The sequence below is a fragment of the Nycticebus coucang genome, chromosome 22 (genome assembly GCF_027406575.1).
Source record: "Nycticebus coucang isolate mNycCou1 chromosome 22, mNycCou1.pri, whole genome shotgun sequence".
Taxonomy (NCBI): Eukaryota; Metazoa; Chordata; class Mammalia; order Primates; family Lorisidae; genus Nycticebus; species Nycticebus coucang.
Genome location: NC_069801.1, coordinates 28,910,676 through 28,929,238, shown reverse-complemented (window position 1 = coordinate 28,929,238; position 18,563 = coordinate 28,910,676). Strand labels below are relative to the sequence as shown.

Sequence of the window (18,563 nt, the reverse complement as noted above, 5' to 3'; positions counted from 1 at the left end):
CCAATTCTGGTGGCCTGCATAAAAACTCACTATTCTTTTTTTTTTTTGTAGAGACAGAGTTTCACTTTATGGCCCTCGGTAGAGTGCCGTGGCCTCACACAGCTCATAGCAACCTCCAACTCCTGGGCTTAGGCGATTCTCCTGCCTCAGCCCCCCGAGTAGCTGGGACTACAGGCGCCCGCCACGACGCCCGGCTATTTTTTTGTTGCAGTTTGGCCGGGGCTGGGTTTGAACCCGCCACCCTCGGCATATGGGGCCGGCACCCTACCACTGAGCCACAGGCGCCGCCCAAAACTCTCTATTCTAAGAAAGAGAATGATCAGCAAATGCATTGAAACAGGGAGCCATTATAAAATTTAAAAGGTAAAAAGTACCATATTTTTTCTGTGTATAACATACTCCTGTAGATAATGCACACCTATGTTTTTGGCCCCAAACTTTTTTGGGGGGTGGGGGGAATCTTTAATTTTTTTTTTTTTTTTTAATACAGTGCATTGGCATTATAGCTCACAGCAATCTCACAACCTCCTGGGCTCAAGGTATCTTCTTGCCTCAGCCTCCTGAGCTGGGACTATAGACACTCACCACAATGCCCAGCAGTTTTTAGAGACAGGGTCTCGCTCTTAACTTAAGCTGGGCTGGAACTCCTGAGCTCAAGTAATCTACCAGCATCAGCTTCCCACAGTGCTACGATTACAGGTGGGAGCCACCACACTTGGCTTTTTTTTTTTTTTTTTTAAATATGGAACGCTTCACGAATTTGCGTGTCATCCTTGCGCAGGGGCCATGCTAACCTTCTCTGTATAGTTCCAATTTTAGTATATGTGCTGCCGAAGCGAGCACCACTTGGCTTGTTTTAATTTTTTTTTTTTTTTTTGAGACAGAGTTCCAAGCTGTCTGCCTGAGTAGTGTACCATGACATCATAGTTCACAGCAACCTCCAACTCTTATGCTCAAGAGGTCCTCCTGCCTCAGTTTTTCTATTTTTAGTAGAGACAGCGTCTTGCTTTTGCTCAGGCTGGTCTCGAACTTGTGAGCTCAAGCAATCCACCTGCTTTGGCCTCCAAGAGTACTAGGATTACAGGCATGAGCCACCACAACTGCCTCAGTTTTTAATTTTTTTTTTTTTTTGAGACAGAGTCTCACTATGTTGCCCTTGGTAGAGTGCCATGGCGTAAGAGCTCACAGCAACCTCAAACTCTTGGGCTTAAGTGACTCTCTTGCCTCAGCCTCCCAGGTAGCTGGGAATACAGGTGCCGCCACAAGGTCCAGCTATTTTTTTGTTGCTGTTGTCACTGTTGTTTAGGTGGCCCGGGCCAGGTTGGAACATGCCAGCCTGGGTGTATGTGGTCGGCACCCTATCCACTGAGCTACAGGTGTCATCCTCATTTTAATTTTTTAATTCAAATTTTTCTTTGTTTATATTTAGCTACTTGTTTTTTGTATTATGAAGGAATTTTAGCATTTATTATTTAACATATTATGGTATAAGAAATTTCACCTAACAAATAATTACAAAACACAAGAAGAGATAACAACTACAAGAATTATTATTATTTTTTTTCACAAAGTCTCATTATGTCACCCTCAGTAAAGTGCCGTGGTGTCACAACTCACAACAACCTCAAAATCCTGGGCTTAAGCGATTCTCTTGCCTCAGCCTCCCAAGTAGTTGGGACTACAGGTGCCCGCCACAACACTCAGCTATTTCTTGTTGCAGTTATCAATGTTGTTACCTGACCAGGGCCGGGTTTGAACCCGCCAGCCTCAGTGTATGTGGCTGGCACCGTAACCACTGTGCTACGGGCGCCAAGCCACAAGTACAAGAAATTTCATGAACTGGCAACAAAAAGTACTACCCATGTATAATGGACATCCATATTTTTCTCTCAAAAATTTGGGCGGAAAGTGTGCATTACACGCAGCAAATATAGCACTTGTTATTCCTTCACATTTATAGATTTTAAAACTGGTGTCTAAGCAAAATTTACAGGAAAATATATCTAATGCACACAAAACTACATAAAAGATGTGTTGTTCAGAATTCATTCACTTCATCCTCTGCAAAACTCAGTAATTCACAAAATAATACACAATAATCCATGTCTATTTCTTCTATTTCATGAAGATAAGGAAAGACCTATTACTATAACAATTAATGATGAGTTTTTTGTTTTTTTGTTTTTGCAACAGAGTCTCACTATGTGGGTAGAGTACTGTAGCATCACAGCTCACAGCAAACCTCAAACTCCTGGGCTCAAGCGATTCTCTTGCCTCAGCCTCCCTTGTAGCTGGGACTGCGGGTGCCCACCACAATGCCCAGCTATTTTTTTGCTTGTCTGTTTAGCAGTCTGGGGCAGGGTTTGAACCCACCAGACCCGGTTCATGTGGCTGGTCCCTTAACCACTGAACTTCAGCCACCAATCCTGATGGTGAGATTTTGACTTTCTGGTTTGCAATTTTAATTATGTAGAACCAATTTTAAGACTATATATGCAACATAGACATTTCCATGTTCAATAAAAAGCATATGTAAATCAAAAAGTTATTTCAAAAATTTAGAAGGCTATGCATCAAAGAGAAGCAATGGGTATCCATGAGAGATGCATTATACCTTTTTTGCACATTCAAAATATTATTCAAAAATATAACTCACATTTGAAATTAAAGGGCCACACTCTAAAGCCATGTATTTCAAATGTATGAACAAATCTGCTGCTTACAGAACTCTGTAAGAGTATTTAATATTCACTTGACAAATACTATTTATATGTAAAGAATATCAGTTAAGCAAATAGTAAGCTCTTAATATATTTTTAAAAAATTTTCATACATAATTCCCACTAAAAATGTAGCCCCCCCCCGAAATGAACAAGGTATTAAATATGGTCATATACCTGCTTGTATGCTGTGACACACGTTGAACTACAAAACTTCTTCGACTGTCCCTCTATCTGAAGCATGTGACATTGTCCAGAGCCACTATAACAATAACCTCCACAGTTCTCACAACAGTTCATGGTGAGGTTGTTAGCAGAGCGAAACTTAGAAAAACAGGCATCACTGCAAAGTTTATGTACCACATTCTGGTAATTAACTTCATGCCGAATCTAGGATTAAAAATCAACGGCATAAAAAAAAAACCAACATAGAAACAACAAGCAGAAAACATCAAAAACTATTCTTTAAGCATAAACATTAGACTCCTCAATAAAGTAAAAAGTAACTTACGACAGCATTTTTCTGACACATGCTGCATTTGGTTGAAATACTATTTGTATTTATGGTAACGATAGGTTTTTTTTTCAATTCGTATGTTGACAAACATGACTGACTGCAAAAATCTTTACTAGTGGTGGTATTTTCAAATTGGGCACTGATCACATCCTTTGGATTTAAAATGTCTCTAAAAATAAGAACAAAGATTAAAATAAGACACAGTATAATTAATTTCTTTATTTTTGTAAGCTAAAATAACTGAGGAAAACAAAGGTGATTATAGTATAAGGAAAAGGCACTGAAATTTAAATTTAAAAACATGGGTTTTCTTGGATACACTTAGAAGTTGCTTTGATCCCTGAGCTCTCTTCTATGAAATGGAATTAATATACCACCTTCTTAGTGAGAAGTGAGAATTACTGTTTCAAAGATTAAAAGGAAATACATCAAATAATTAGCATTCATTATCTCTACAGGTATGATTATAGATTTTAATATTCTTCACAATTATCTGTATTTTCAAAATAGTCTTTAAAAATGATATATTACACTTGAAATACTTAAAAACAACTACCTTTTCAAAGTAAACATGCACTTTAAACTACACAATGGGGGCTGGACACAATTATAAGAGTTACTTTACCTAACAAATGCAATCAGTGTAACCTAATTCTTTGCACCCTCAATGAATCCCAAAAATTAAAAAAATAAAACTACATCATACATATTCTGGCATGGTTACATACAATCCAACATCTCCGTATCTAAATAATTTGAGTTATAAGCATTAATAGCAAAGGCTATGAAGATTAAAACCCCAAATATTAAGCTCCAAACTGCTTCAACCCCAATCCCACCACCAAACCACTCTTTCTATGTAATTTGCCAGATAGCTTAAGTGGAAACCATTTAAAAAACCAAGTTTTCCAATTGATGACATTTTCTAAACAGTGTCTCCCATAAGTATACACCCACATAATAGTAAAGTGTTATATTTATTCCTGCATCTTAAATAAATTACACCAATAGAATATTTTAGAAAAGCTTATAGGCATACCGCACTTCACAAATATATATATATATATTTTTTTTTTTTTTAAACAAATTTAAGGTATAGGGCAACCCAACATCAGGCAAGTTGGTAAGTGCCATTTTTCCTTCTTTCTTTTTTTTTTTGGAGACAGAGTCTCGCTATGTTGCCCTGGGTAAAGTGCCGTGGCATCACAGCTCATAGCAACCTCAAACTCCTGAGCTCAAGCGATTCTCTTGCCTCAGCCTCCCAAGTAGCTAGGATTACAGGCACCCGCCACAACGCCCGACTACTATTTTGTTGTAGTTATCATTGTTGTTCGGCAGGCCCCAGGCCAGGTTCTAACCCACCAACCCCCGTGTATGTGGCCAGTACCCTAGCCGCTGAGCTGCAGGTGCCATGCCTGGTGCCATTTTTCTAACAGTGTTTGCTTACTTTGTGTCTCTGTATCATGTTTTGGCAATTCGTACAATATTTCAAACTTTTTCATTATTATTTTATCTGTTGTCATCTGTTACTTTGGTGTTACTATTCCAATTGTTTGATAAACATTCTGTGTGTTTTGACTGCTCCACTGACTGGCTGTTCCTGTCTCTCTCCCTATCCTTGGGCTTCTCTATTCCCTGAGATACAACAATATTAAAAGTAGGCCAAGTATGGTGGTGCCTGTGGCTCAAGGAGTAGGGCACCGGTCCCATATGCCGGAGGTGGCGGGTTCAAACCCAGCCCTGGCCAAAAACCACACACACACACACACAAAAAAAAGTAAAGAGTAAAAGTAGGCCAAGTAATAACCTCACAATGACCTCCCAGTGTTCAAATGAAAGGAAGAGTTGCATGTTTATCACATTGAATAAAACGTGAGAAATGATTACACTTTGGGAGAAATGTGTATTGAAAGCCAAGGCAGGCTGAAGCCTAAACCTCTTGTATCCGTTAAACAAGTTGTAAATGGAAAGGAAAAGTTCTTGAAGAAAATTAAAAGGGCTACGCCAGTGAATACACAAATGACAAGAAAGTGATAACAGTCTTACTTAAGAGGTAAGAAATTTTTGTTAGTCTGGACAGAAGATCAAACCAACTGCAACATACCCTTAAGCCAAAGGCTAATCCACAGCAAGGCCATAACACTCTTTAATTCTATGAAGGCTGACAGAGATGAGAGTGCTGAGAGCAGAAGAAAAGTTTAAAGTTAGGTGAGCTCATGAAGTTTAAGGAAAGAGGCCATCTCCACAACATAAAAGTGCAAGGTGAAACAGCAAGTTCTGATAGAAGCTGTAGCAAGTTACCCAGAATATATAACTAAGATCACTGATGCAAGTGGCTACACTAAACAACTGATTTTTCAATGCAGGTAAAGTCGTTTTAATTTGAAGATGCTAACCAGGACTTTCATAGGTAGTGAAGTCAATGCCTAACTTTAAAGCTTCAAAAGTCAGACTGACTCTCTTATTAGGAGTTAATGTAGCTGGTGACTTTAACTTGAAGCCAAGGTTCATCTACAACATGAAAATCCCAGAGCCCTTAAGAATGATGCTAAATCTACTCTGCCTGTGCTCTATACATCAAATGACAACACCTGGATGACAAGAACTCTGTTTAAGTACACTGCTGAAACCGGCTGCTCAGGAAAAAAACATTCCTTTCAAATATTACTGCTCATTGACAATGTACCTCCTCACCTAAGAGCTCTGAGGGAGATGTGCAAGGAGATTAAAGTTGTGTTCATGGCTGCCAACACAACATTCACTCTGTACCCCACAGATCAAAGAGTTAAGTTCAACTTTCAGGTCTTACTATTTAAGAAATACATTTTGAAAGGTTCTAGTTGCCATGGATAGTGATTCCTCTGAAGGATCTGGGCAAAGTAAACTGAAAACATTCTGGAAAGGATTCACCATTTGAAATGTAATTATGAACATTCATGATTCATGGGAGGAGGTCCAAATACCAACATTAACAATAGTTTGGATTAATTTGTTTCCACTCTCTTAGATGACTGTGAGGGATTCAAGACTATAGTGGACAAAGTAGAGATACGGTAGAAATACCAAGAGAAATATTAAGACCCTAACATGGGACTTAATTGCTACAATGTCATGATCAAACTTGAATACATGAGGATTTTTTTTTTGAGACAGAGCCTCAAGCTATCACCCTGGGTAGAGTTCTGTCACATCACAGCTCACAGCAATCTCCAACTGCTGGGCTCAAGTGATTCTCCTGCCTCCACCTCCCAAGTAGCTAGGACTATAGGTGCCCACCAAAACGCCTGGCTATTTTTTGGTTGTAATTGTCATTGTTGTTTGGCAGGCCTAGGCTGGATTTGAACTTGCCAGCTCTGGTCTATGTGGCTGGCGCCTTAGTCACTTGAGCTACAGGTGGTGAGCCAACAGATGAGGATTTGAGTTACTTCTTAACAGATAAGCAAAGAAAGTGATTTCTTGAGATAGAATCAACTCTGATGAAAATGCTGTGAATACTGTTGAAATGACAACAAAGTTTAGAATGCTACATAAACTTAACTGCTCAAGCAGCAGCAGGGTTTAAGAGGACTGATCTTAGTTTTGAAAGAAGGTCTACTGTGGGTAAAATGCAATTAAACCATTGCATGATATAGAGAAATCTTTTATGAAGAGTCAAGCAATGCAGCAAACTTCATTGCTATAGTTTAAGAAATTGCCACAGCAACCCCAACCTTCAGCAACCATCTCCCTGATCAGTCAGAAACCATCAGTATTCCAGCGGTGCATCTTACAAGGGTATATGTGAAACTTGATAAACGGTCTGTGTAGCTAGAGAATGATGCCCCATGAATATATCAATGTACACAGCTATGATTTAATAAAAAAAAAAGTTATTATAAAATCAAAAAAAAAAGAAAGAAAGAAACCATCAGTATTGAGGCAAGACCTTCCACTAGCTAAAAGGTTAGGTCTCACTGAAAGCTCAGAGGGTTGTTAGCATTTTTCAAGAATAAAGTATTTTAAATTAAGAGATGTACTTTTTAAAAAGGAAACAATGCTACTACACCCTTAACTAGACTATAATGTAGTGTAAACATAACTTTTGTAAGCCCTGGAAAACCAAAAATTCATGCGATATGCCTTATTGAGAGTTTTCCTTTATTGAAGTGGTCTGGAACTGAATCCTCAATATCTCCAAGGTATGGATGCACAAATATCTGGGCTTCAGTAAAAGATAATAATAAACATATTAAAAAATTATCATAAGATATAATCTTATACCTGACATGCTATACTGTACTATATAACTCCACAGCACGTCATCTTCCATACTTAGCAGCTTAGACTGCTTTGCTTTCTTTCTGCTTTGTTTTACCTTTACAGTATTGTTAACATTAGATTTCAATGTATTTCATACTGAGCCATTATACTGAGCCAGATACTCGTTAAATCGTGAGTCACGATATAGTCCATGCATGTACTCAAGGAGCTCACAGCTACTGGGACAAATAGATAATTTATAAAATATTATAACAAAAGCATTCATAATACATTACATAAATAATTTTGTAAAAACATATGAATAATGTACTATAGAAATAAAAATGAAGGCTCAGCGCTGTAGCACAGTGGTTACGGCGCCAGCCACATACACTGAGGGTGGCAGGTTCAAACCCAGCCCGGCCAGCTAAACAACGACAAATGCAACAAAAAATAGTGGGGTGTTGTGGCGGGTACCTGTAGTCCTAGCTACTTGGGAGGCTGAGGCAAGAGAATCACTTAAGAGGCTGTGCCTGTGGCTAAAAAGGTGCTGGTCCCATATGCTGGAGGTGGTGGGTTCAAACCCAGCCCCAGCCAAAAAAAAAAAAAAAGAAAATCACTTAAGCCCAAGAGTTTGAGGTTGCTGTGAGCTGTGACCAGCACTCTACCAACAGTGACCACATGAGACTGTCTCAATAAAAAAAAAAAAGAAAGAGTAAAAAGAGAAGGAAAGGTAAAGTGGTGAAAAAGTAGTTCAGGAAGTAAATTGGAGTACAAAGAAAAACAAAATTGATCAGTGATTGATAACTGAAGAAACAAGAAGAAAATCACTATATAAAATGAGAAGACAGTGGAAAACTGACTAAGGGAAAATGAAGAAAAGGCTGAGGAGATGAGCAGGTAAGAAGCACCTGAAAGAACAGAATGGGGTGAATGAAAAAGAATAAAGAATAAAAAAGAGCAGAAGAATAAATGCATGAAAGAGTCAAGGAATAACAAGTTTAAAAAACAGAAAATTTGTTAGTGAACAAAACAAAAATATAGGAGAAATAAAATCTTAAATAACAACTGAATTACATAAGATTTATTTATTATTATTTTTTTTTTGTAGAGACAGAGTCTCACTTTATGGCCCTCAGTAGAGTGCCGTGGCCTCACACAGCTCACAGCAACCTCCAACTCCTGGGCTTAAGCGATTCTCTTGCCTCAGCCTCCTGAGTAGCTGGGACTACAGGCGCCCGCCACAGCGCCCGGCTATTTTTTCTTTTTTGGTTGCAGTTTGGCCGGGGCCGGGTTTGAACCCGCCACCCTCAGTATATGGGGCTGGCGCCTTACCGACTGAGCCACAGGCGCCGCCCTGGATTACATAAGATTAAGATATAGATAAGATGACTTGTATTTAAAAACGAACTGTCTCTAGATAAAGTTAAGGCAAAGTGACGTGATAAATTTAGATGAACAGTAACATGTATGAATAAGAATAATAAATAAAAAAAGAAAGCACATACATTTTTAAACTTATGAGATTCTTCTATAGCCATTTTGAAAGTAACTGATAAATCTTTTTTAAAAGAATCTGTGATAATTATTACAAAAGGAGAAATACCACTGAAATTTTAGAGATTCCTGATCCCTAACGTAGGAATTAAATAGAGAAGCATAAAAGGAAGTTGTTATATGGAATCATTTCATGGCAAAATAGAAAACAGGGAAAAAAAACTGTAAAAGTATAATCTTCAAGCTGACTTAATCTTAGAATCCAATAGAAATACACTGGAAAATAGAAATTAGAGATGTGGTATGTATCGAAGTACTCATTTTTAAATGTGTTTTATAATACACAGTATAAATGAAATCTATTTTTACTAAATTAAACTTCCAAAAACAATATGTGGAAATCAGTTAATAGCTTTAACATATAAATTGCAAGTATGGGCCAGGCACATTGGCTCACGCCTATAACCCTAACACTCTGGGAAGCCAAGGTAGTTGGACTGCTTGAGCTCAAGAGTTCAAGACCAACCTGAGCAAAAGTGAGACACCCCCCCCCCCAGAAAAACTGAGGCAAAAGGATCGCTTGAGACCAAGAGTTCAAGGTTGCTATGAACTATGATGCCACGGCACTCTATCCAGGCGGACAGCTTGAGAGTGTCTCAAAAAAAAAAAAAAAAAAATTGCAGGTATAAAGTAATAAGAATAGCTTTTTTTCTCTTAAGTTAGAGGAGAGAGAGAGACAGAGACAAAGAGAGAGAAGACTGTATGTATTTACCATGTATAACATGATGTTCTGAAGTACAGGGTTGAGGGTTAAGTATCCCTAATCTGGAAATCCAAAAAGCTCCCTTAATCCTAAACTTTTTGAGTATCAACATAATGCTCAAAGGAAATGTTCAGTGAAGCATTTCAGATTTCAAATTTTCTGATTAGAGATGCTCCACCAGTAAATGTATAATGCAAATATCCTAAACTCTGAAATAATCTGGAATCTGAAACACTTCTGGTCTCAAGCATTTAAGATGGCAATACTCGGCCTAAACGTCCATGGTATACATTATGGAATGACTAAATCTAGCTAATTAACACAAACATTACCTCATATAGTTATTATCTTCATGGTAAGAACATTTTATATTCACTCTCCTTAGCATTTTTCAAGAACACAATTTATTATTAACTATAGTCACCATATTATGCAATACAGCTCTTGAACTTATTCTTCCTAACTGAAATTTTGTATTCTTTAACCCACATCTCCCAGCACCCTCTCCAACCACCTCCTCATGGTTCATGTTCTAATGAAATAAATAAAAGGAAATTAAGCTAAAATCTATTACTCGAAATAATCTTGGATACCAATAATTCTAACCATGACAATATAATTCAAAGATACATATTTTCAGCTGGGCATGTATTGTTGTTCACTCCTGTAATCTCACCACTTTGGGAGGCAAAAGTGGGAGGATCACTTGAGGCCAGGAGTTTGAGACTAGCTTGGGCAATATAGTAAGACCCCATCTCTATAAAAAAAAAATTTTTTTTTTTTTTTTTGTAGAGATAGAGTCTCACTTTATGTCCCTTGGTAGAGTGCCGTGGCCTCACCCAGCTCACAGCAACCTCCAACTCCTGGGCTTAAACGATTCTCTTGCCTCAGCCTCCCGAGTAGCTGGGACTACAGGCGCCAACCACAACCCCCGGCTATTTTTTGGTTGCAGTTTGGCCGGGGCCGGGTTTGAACCCGCCACCCTCGGTATATGGGGCCGGCGCCCTACCCACTGAGCCACAGGCACCGCCCTCTATAAAAAATTTTTAAAGAAAAAAACTTAATGATATATTTTTTAAACATTCCTTTTACAAGTCCTTTCACCAAAGAAATCACAAGTCACAAAAACACCAATCTTATTCTTTAATCAAATTTCATTTTGAACAAAATTGATAAGAAGTATCTTTTTTTTTGAGAGACATAGTCTTACTTTATTGCCCTCGGTAGAGTGCCGTGGCGTCACAGTTCACAGCAACTTCCACCTCTTGCGCTTCGACGACTGTCTTGCCTCAGCCTCTTGAGTAGCTAGGGCTACAGGTGTCTGCCACAACACCCAGCTATTTTTTTGTTGCAGTTCGAACCTGTCACCATATACACCAGTTCGGTATATGGGGCTGGCGCCCTACCCATTGAGCCACAGGCGCCGCCCTGATATGAAATATCTTAACCTACCTTTTAATCAATCATGGTTCTAAATGGCTTTTAGTTATAGGTGAACATTAAACAGACAAAAGAGGCTAAAAATTTGATCATCACTGAAGCTATTCAAAAGATTGTGTTACAGTTTAAAAGAATATCCCCAAACAAAAAGGTGAAGAATTTTTTGTTGCTGTTCTTTTAAACAGCAGCAATGTTACAAGGAAAATAGAACTTCCAAAGGAAACTAAAGTCCAATCTACACTTGGATATACATAATTTATATATGTAAACTGCTATTTTACTACTTCAAATATAATCAAAATTCGTCTTTTCAGTTGTTTTAAAGAAATAAAGAATAAAAGATGTGCATATAACTTTCTACCCATATTCAAATTTCTTATCTAACTGAATCAAGATGGAGTATCTTTTTCTTTCTAGACCGAGAAAGGGCAGCATCAATGTGAGGAATTACAAACACTAATCCATAAGGTAATAAATCAATCCCAGTTTGACTGGCTTGATAATAAAAAGAAACCAACATGTTTCAAAGCAAGAACATTTTCCCTTTTCTCTCACCTACTCATTTAAACGGTTTCTAACAATTACCTGACAGAATGAGTCAAAGTTAGTTCATACTCCTTACGTATATATCAAGAAGCCCTTATTAAGGTCATATAGTCTTACCCCTTTTTTGTCACTAAACACTGCAATGAACCCTCTGAAGCAGTTCAGAGATACCGTGAAGATAAAAATATAAACACTGGAAGCCATTTAAAGTTAAAAAGAAAAATATTAAATAAATTTCTATTATGTAACAGGAAATATAACTTTAAATATCTGTTGAATTTAAATATCTATTGCCTACAGTAATAAGATAAAATACTGTGGTAATATAATACCTCTACATGTGTACTTTTTGTTATATTAAGCATTTCAATTAACAAGAATAGAAGGGCTGGACGTGGTAGCTCATGCCCGTTATCCCAGTACTCTGGGAGGCTACGATGGATTGCCTAAGCTCAGGTGTTCGAGACCAGACTGAGCAAGAGTGAAACCCCATCTCTACTAAGAATAGAAAAAATCAACCAGGCGTTGTGGCATACAGACCCAGCTACTCTGGAAGCTGAGGCAGGAGAATTACTTGAGCCAAGAGTTTGGGTGAGATTGCTGTGAGCTATGACACCACAGCACTCTAGCCAGGACGACAGAGTAAGACTGTCTCAAAAAAACAAAAACAAGACTGGAAGGGTTCATTTCAAAACACTTCCTAATATATAAAAGGCTCATTATTTAAAGCTTAAAAAAAAAAGCTAAGCACAAAGTACCCAAGAAAGACTAAAAGCAACAACTAAAAGTAGATGGAAAATGTGGTATTTCTTGGGGTGGCGCCTGTGGCTCAGTGAGTAGGGCGTTGCCCCATATACCGCCCCTGGCCAAACTGTAACAAGAAAAAACATAGCCGGGTGTTGTGGTGGGGGGCGCCTGTAGTCCCAGCTACTCGGGAGGCTGAGGCAAGAGAATCACCTAAGCCCAGGAGTTGGAGGTTGCTGTGAGCAGCGTGACGCCACGGCACTCGACTGAGGGTGACAAAGTGAGACTCTGTCTCTATAAAAAGAAAAAAAAAAGGAAAAAAAGAAAATGTGGTATTTCTCAAACAAAACAAACAGACACACAGAAAAATTAAACATAATACACAAACAAAAAACAAACTATGTTAAAAGAAAGGAAATAAAAAGGTATTTAGAATTCTGCTATACTTTGAACAACTTGAACAAGTTTTCTTGGTGAGAGGAGGTGGTGGGCGGGCAGGTGGAACTGTATATCCAGTGAGGCACAGTGTAGAGCAGAACAGCTGAGTAGACCCTTTCCTTTGATAAGCAGTTTGTCCCTTCTGGAGGATTTTTTTACAACCAGAACAGGAAACTCGAACAGCAGTGGCTGGAACTGAAGGAAGCATTTTATTCATGCCCGATGATGCCAGTGAGGGCTGAAAGCCAGTAGTCAACTGCGGAGCTTGAAAGAAAAAAAAATTTTAATTTTTACCATGAGTTTTACATATGCATTCTTTTTTTTCACTTCTAAAGCTAGTCTTAAAACCCAACAGTAATTACACAATATAAAATTTAAGGGCATTCTAAATGGGCAGAGTACTGCCTAGTTTATTAATACAAGTAGAATTTCCTCTCATTCATGTTTGTCAGAATAAATATAATTCATTTATTCAGTTCTGTTTCTTACCAAGAGGGCTGCCACTGACTGAAAACACAGCACTAATTTTCAGTTCCCCCTCTTGAGTTTTTTGTTGTTGGCCATGACTATATTCCTTCAAAAAAGAAAAAAATAGATAAATACACAGAGAAATGAATAAATACCTAAAGACATCCAGACATTCAAGACATTTTACTATTGCTATACAGAGGATAAAAATGTTTACATTAACATTAATTTAAAAAATAATAAAATGCCAACAACAAGCAAACTATAATTACAATACGGGGATGGGAGATTAAGAGGAAAAATAAAGTAGCTATCTAATTAGCCTATGACACTACGGTACTACCAGGTATTTATAAATTACTTTTGAAAATTTTCCAGTATAAGTTAATGTTTATTATAAAAGTAATACACAACCACTAAGAAAATTTAGATAAGTGGAAATAAGAAAAAGAAAATTTAGGTAAGTGGAAATAAGAAAAAAATTCTAATCATATTTTTATTACCCCGAGACAACCACTGTTGTTCTTTGGGTGTATTTCTTTCCAGTCTTTTCCCCACCTCTATTCAGAGGTTTAAATCTTTACATAGTTGTAATTATATAAAATATACCATTTTTAAAAACTGATGTTTTGCTCACTTTAATCATTTGACTTTTTGCATATTCTTACCTATTACCCCAAAGTAATTTCTAATGGCTTACTATACCAGTGGTTCCAAAATGGAGTCCAAGAATCCCTGAGGTCTAGGTAATCTCAAAATTCTACAAAAGTACTTTTAAAATTATTTCAATGAATTTTAAGTGCATGTAAACATACTGTAAATCATGAATAACCATTATATAACTGAGTTCTACTGTAAGTTTTCAGTGCTATTGTTTGCTTTTTACAATTATACTATTACATCGTGAAGTCATTAAGTAATAGACGTAACTCTTATTTTAATGTGTTGTTTATCACACTGAAACTTGCAAAATCCCGCAAAACTCCTTCTTGAAATTCTGGGGCATCTCAGATGTACCTCCTTTTTTGTTGTAGATGTCACCATATTACTCAAGTTTGAGAAATACAAATATATATTACATAAGAGACATATCAGATTACAAGGATATGACCCGGACTAGAGAGAAGCATTTGCCTCAGGCACAAAATTAAGAAGTTGCCCAAAACCTTAGTAATCAAGATAGCATTTTTATACAGTCTTTTTAAAAATCAAAATTTAGTCAAAAATCTATGCTGAACAAAATATCAAAACTTTAAATAAAGACAGGATCAGTATTACTAATTTTTTCCCTTTTGCCTCAGACTCCAGTGTTCCTACACAGCAACTGAGATTATATAATCACAACTAAAGTTGGTCCATTTAAAGTTTCCACACACTTTGTACAATCAGTAATATCTTGATGAATATCTTTGTGAATACTCTTATTTCCATATTCAGGAATATCTCCTAAGGTAAGGATTCTCAATTACTAGATTAAAAGGTACATAGTAAAGGTACATGTTCTCCATACATCCTGGCAAATTATTCCCTCCCCCCAAAAAACTGTCCTTAATTCTATTTATTCCAGCAATTTTGGGAAAAGGCCATCTAAAAGTCTTTCCCCACTCTGTTTCAATTTTCAGTTCTTTTTTTAATGTTCACTTATAAAAGTACATTATAATGTAACAATATTAGCCCTGAGTAGCATGTTATTAACATTTCCTCAGTATGTACTTTTAGTTAAAAATTTTATGTACTGAAATCTCCATTTTTATACCAAAAAAGAAATCTGACAATGTTTACCTTTGTGATTTCTTCTATCTCTTACAAAGTTTTAGCTCCATAATAAAATAATAAGAAAGTGGTTTCATTGTTTATAATACAGTCCTTTTATCCAGGGGTCAGCAAACTTTATCTGCAAAGGGCCAGATAGTAAGTATTTTCGACTTTGCAGGCCATATGGTCTCTGTCCCAACTACTCAGTTCTGCCCTGATAGAGCAAAAGCACCCACAGACAATATGTAAATGAATGAAATGTGGCAATGTTCAAATAAAATTTTATTTATAAAAGCAGTAGGTAGAGAAACAAAAACAAAACAAAAATCGGTGGGCTAGATTTAGTCTGCCACTGATAATTTGCCAACCCCTGCTGTAGTCCATTTAGAATTTATTCATTTTGACATACAATGAGCATTTTTCTTTTTCTTTCTCTAAATAGTGAATTATTTTCATTAGCCACTGATTAACATATCAAATTCTTGAAAATAGTATCTATTTTCAGACTATCTCTTTGGTATCATTATCAGCCTGACTGATCTTTATGATATCACACTATCCTAATAAAACTACTGTGGGTTAGTAACTTAACAGTTTGTCACTTTCAACCTCGCCAACTATTTCTTTTAGAGTGTATGTGTGATAAATGTGTGTATGTGCATGTCTATTATTATTCTTCAAAGCTTCAGAACCTAACCATTAATATTTTCATCAGAATGGTATCGAAACTATATCTTAATTTAAAAATAACTGACATCTTCATAGTATTTCTTACATTTTAACAAAATGGCCTCTCCATTCAAGTTGTCTTTTATCTGACATAGTACTATTTGCTTACTGCATGGGAACAGTGTATCTTTTCCATATCTCACTGGGAAACTGATTTACAGAAATACTGCTATCTTTTACATAAACATAATTCAACTAGGTACTCCACTAAACTTCTATGCCTTCTATTAATTCTTTAATAAAGATCCTCATCAGCAAATGATGATAATTTACCCTTTTCCATTATTTTTTCTTATTTCTTTAACATGTATTGGATTGCAAATCCAAAGTTAAATAATAATGCAGACATCAGTAGCCTGTATTTTTTTAGCAATTATTAACAGAAAGTTTCCATCATTTTACTTTCAAATTCAACAACTGTTACTGATCTGAAGTAGTATTTCCTTACCATGATCAAGAGAGATCTATTATAAGAAATGCATGATGAAATTACATGAGATGTCTTTTGGTATCCAATAAAGTAGACAGATATTCTTACTGGATCTGCTGATGAAATTTATGTATTATAAGATTTTCTAATTTTAAATAATCCTGACATCCTTTGTTATATAGTATATCAAAACAAATTTCCAGTAAATAAAAAATTTATTTTAATCTCAAACAACTCTACAAATAATCAATATTCATTAGCATACATTAATGGTCTCTGGTCAGTTCTCTTATGCACTGTGACAGCTATTCCAAACTTCTGGTACATTCCTTAAGCCTCAAGTTCATATCACTTATGTAATACAGTAAAATAAATATAGTAATAAGTACTGTTTGTATCCACTACAATGCCTTCAAGTTTAAGGCAGAATCATGTTTGGTTTATATTTGTATTCTCCCATGATAACTAATTTTACAAATATTTGATAAACAAATCAGTAAATAATTTTTTTAAAAAGTTTTTGAAGAAATATCTGACTGACAACCCAAAAGCTTTCAGAAGCTGAAAAAAACGCAAATGTCAAAAACAAAACAACAAATCCTTTACCAACACCTTCACTTCTATTTGTTTACCACAAAGATCCACATCAATATCTCAGGAAAATATTTTAGAAATGAAAAACACAATTTCTATAGCTAAATTAACTTGACGTAACTAAAACTAAACATTTGAATTACTGCATTCTATAAATCACTGTTATGACAATTAGTTCATTTGCTTTCCCACTTTAATCTATTTCAATGAGAGATTACAGATAAACTCTCCATTATTATGAGCAAGAAAAGAAAAAAGTCATGATTTTCATATTATATTTACTGTGTGTCTAGTTTTTAGAACCTATAGAAAAGGAGAAAAGGGAAAATGAGGTTTTCAGATTTCATTAAAGTTTCTATCTTAAAATCTCCAGTAGTTTGTAAAAGTTGTAAGTAAAAAAGCTTTTATTTGCAAATACATTGGGAGATTAATAAAGACCTTGATTTTCACCATAGATGGCTCCTTTCTGACCATGTGGCCTTGAGTAACTAACCTCATCTCTGAATCTCAGTCCCTCATCTATAAATGTGGCTAATATTCTCTACTCTGGGCATCTTATACAGTGTTAAGAGGATGAAGCAATGTAGTACATGTTATGTATAAGTTATGTAAAAGTTATGTATAAGTATAAAAATAACACAGAAAATAATACTATAGTAACATGCAATGGAATTAGAATAAAGAAATGAAATTTGGAGGCTAAATGATGTTATGCCAGTAACAGAGGCAGGAGGGTGATGACTGACAATCTAGAAAATCGTACCTGAAGAAATACCCAGAGCAAGTGGGTATAAGAAATTAAATACATGTATATACATTCAGCACCTTAGTGATTTGAGAAATTAAGGCCAAAATTAATTGAGAAAAAAGGAGAATAAGTGAGCTAAAAGCAAAACTACTAAGTTTGAATACACAGAAAAGCCAACGGAGGTTTTGAAAAGGTGTCATGAGCTAAAGCTATGATTTTATATTTTTATATTTTGAACCACGAGAAATGTTATTAATAATTGATGGTCAAAAGTAAAGGCTGACCACAACTGTAAAATCTATCAGTATTTTATGAGACATCAACAGTACGGTATTTGAAACTAGTAAGATAAGACACTAGAATTTCCTTTCCCAATCCATGGGAAATGAAAAAGAGTAATAAAGCATCATGCAATATTGAAAAGGAAGGAATATAGACTTCCAATAGCCATAGGGAAGAAATGTCTAAAAGAACAAGACAATGAAGAAGAGGGATAGAAAGAGGGAGCAAGGAGGAGGAGGGAGAGGGAAAGAGGGAAAAGAAGGGGCAAAGACAAGAAAAAGGAAAGAAGAACCAGGGATCTTTAGTTTACAACATATACTCTAGGCGTGGGGGGTAGAGGTAGTGGCATTTATAGAAGAATTATCAAATGTCTGATTGTATAGAATTGGTATGGCTGACAACAGAGAGGAATGATAAAAGAAAACCTAGTTTCATCCATTCACATGCTGGAACTACCTTACTGTGGGATTAGCGTAAAGAACACTTTTGGATCTTATGCCCAGGAGCTACTGACATTACTGCTTGGTTCTTAAGCCCAATCAATCAAGTGGTAAGCATTTGGGGAAGTCCCTCCCCATAGTCAGGATGAAATGTCATATTTAGCATTGTATAACACATTTTATAATTTTGAATAAAAATGTAGCTGTTTCTAT

General features: G+C 36.2%; 1 protein-coding gene and 1 non-coding gene across 6 annotated transcripts in view; both read right to left on the bottom strand.

Annotated features, from left to right (window-relative positions):
* The window catches only part of ZMYM4 (zinc finger MYM-type containing 4), a 181,324-nt gene that overhangs the window by 49,949 nt on the left and 112,812 nt on the right, over nt 1–18,563 (bottom strand). For 4 of the 5 annotated variants that reach the window (XM_053576721.1, XM_053576722.1, XM_053576723.1 and 1 more), the window contains 4 exons: nt 13,394–13,478; nt 12,913–13,168; nt 3,232–3,406; nt 2,898–3,110 (listed from right to left, as the gene is read on the bottom strand). In XM_053576721.1, coding sequence (XP_053432696.1) covers nt 2,898–3,110; nt 3,232–3,406; nt 12,913–13,168; nt 13,394–13,478 — 729 coding nt within the window. Of the gene's footprint in view, nt 1–2,897; nt 3,111–3,231; nt 3,407–12,912; nt 13,169–13,393; nt 13,479–15,154; nt 15,190–18,563 lie in introns of those variants that run through there. The other variant, XM_053576725.1, reaches the window with a different exon arrangement.
* LOC128575622 (U6 spliceosomal RNA) lies at nt 737–843 on the bottom strand. The gene has a single exon (XR_008377049.1). It is a non-coding gene; the product is annotated as a U6 spliceosomal RNA (small nuclear RNA).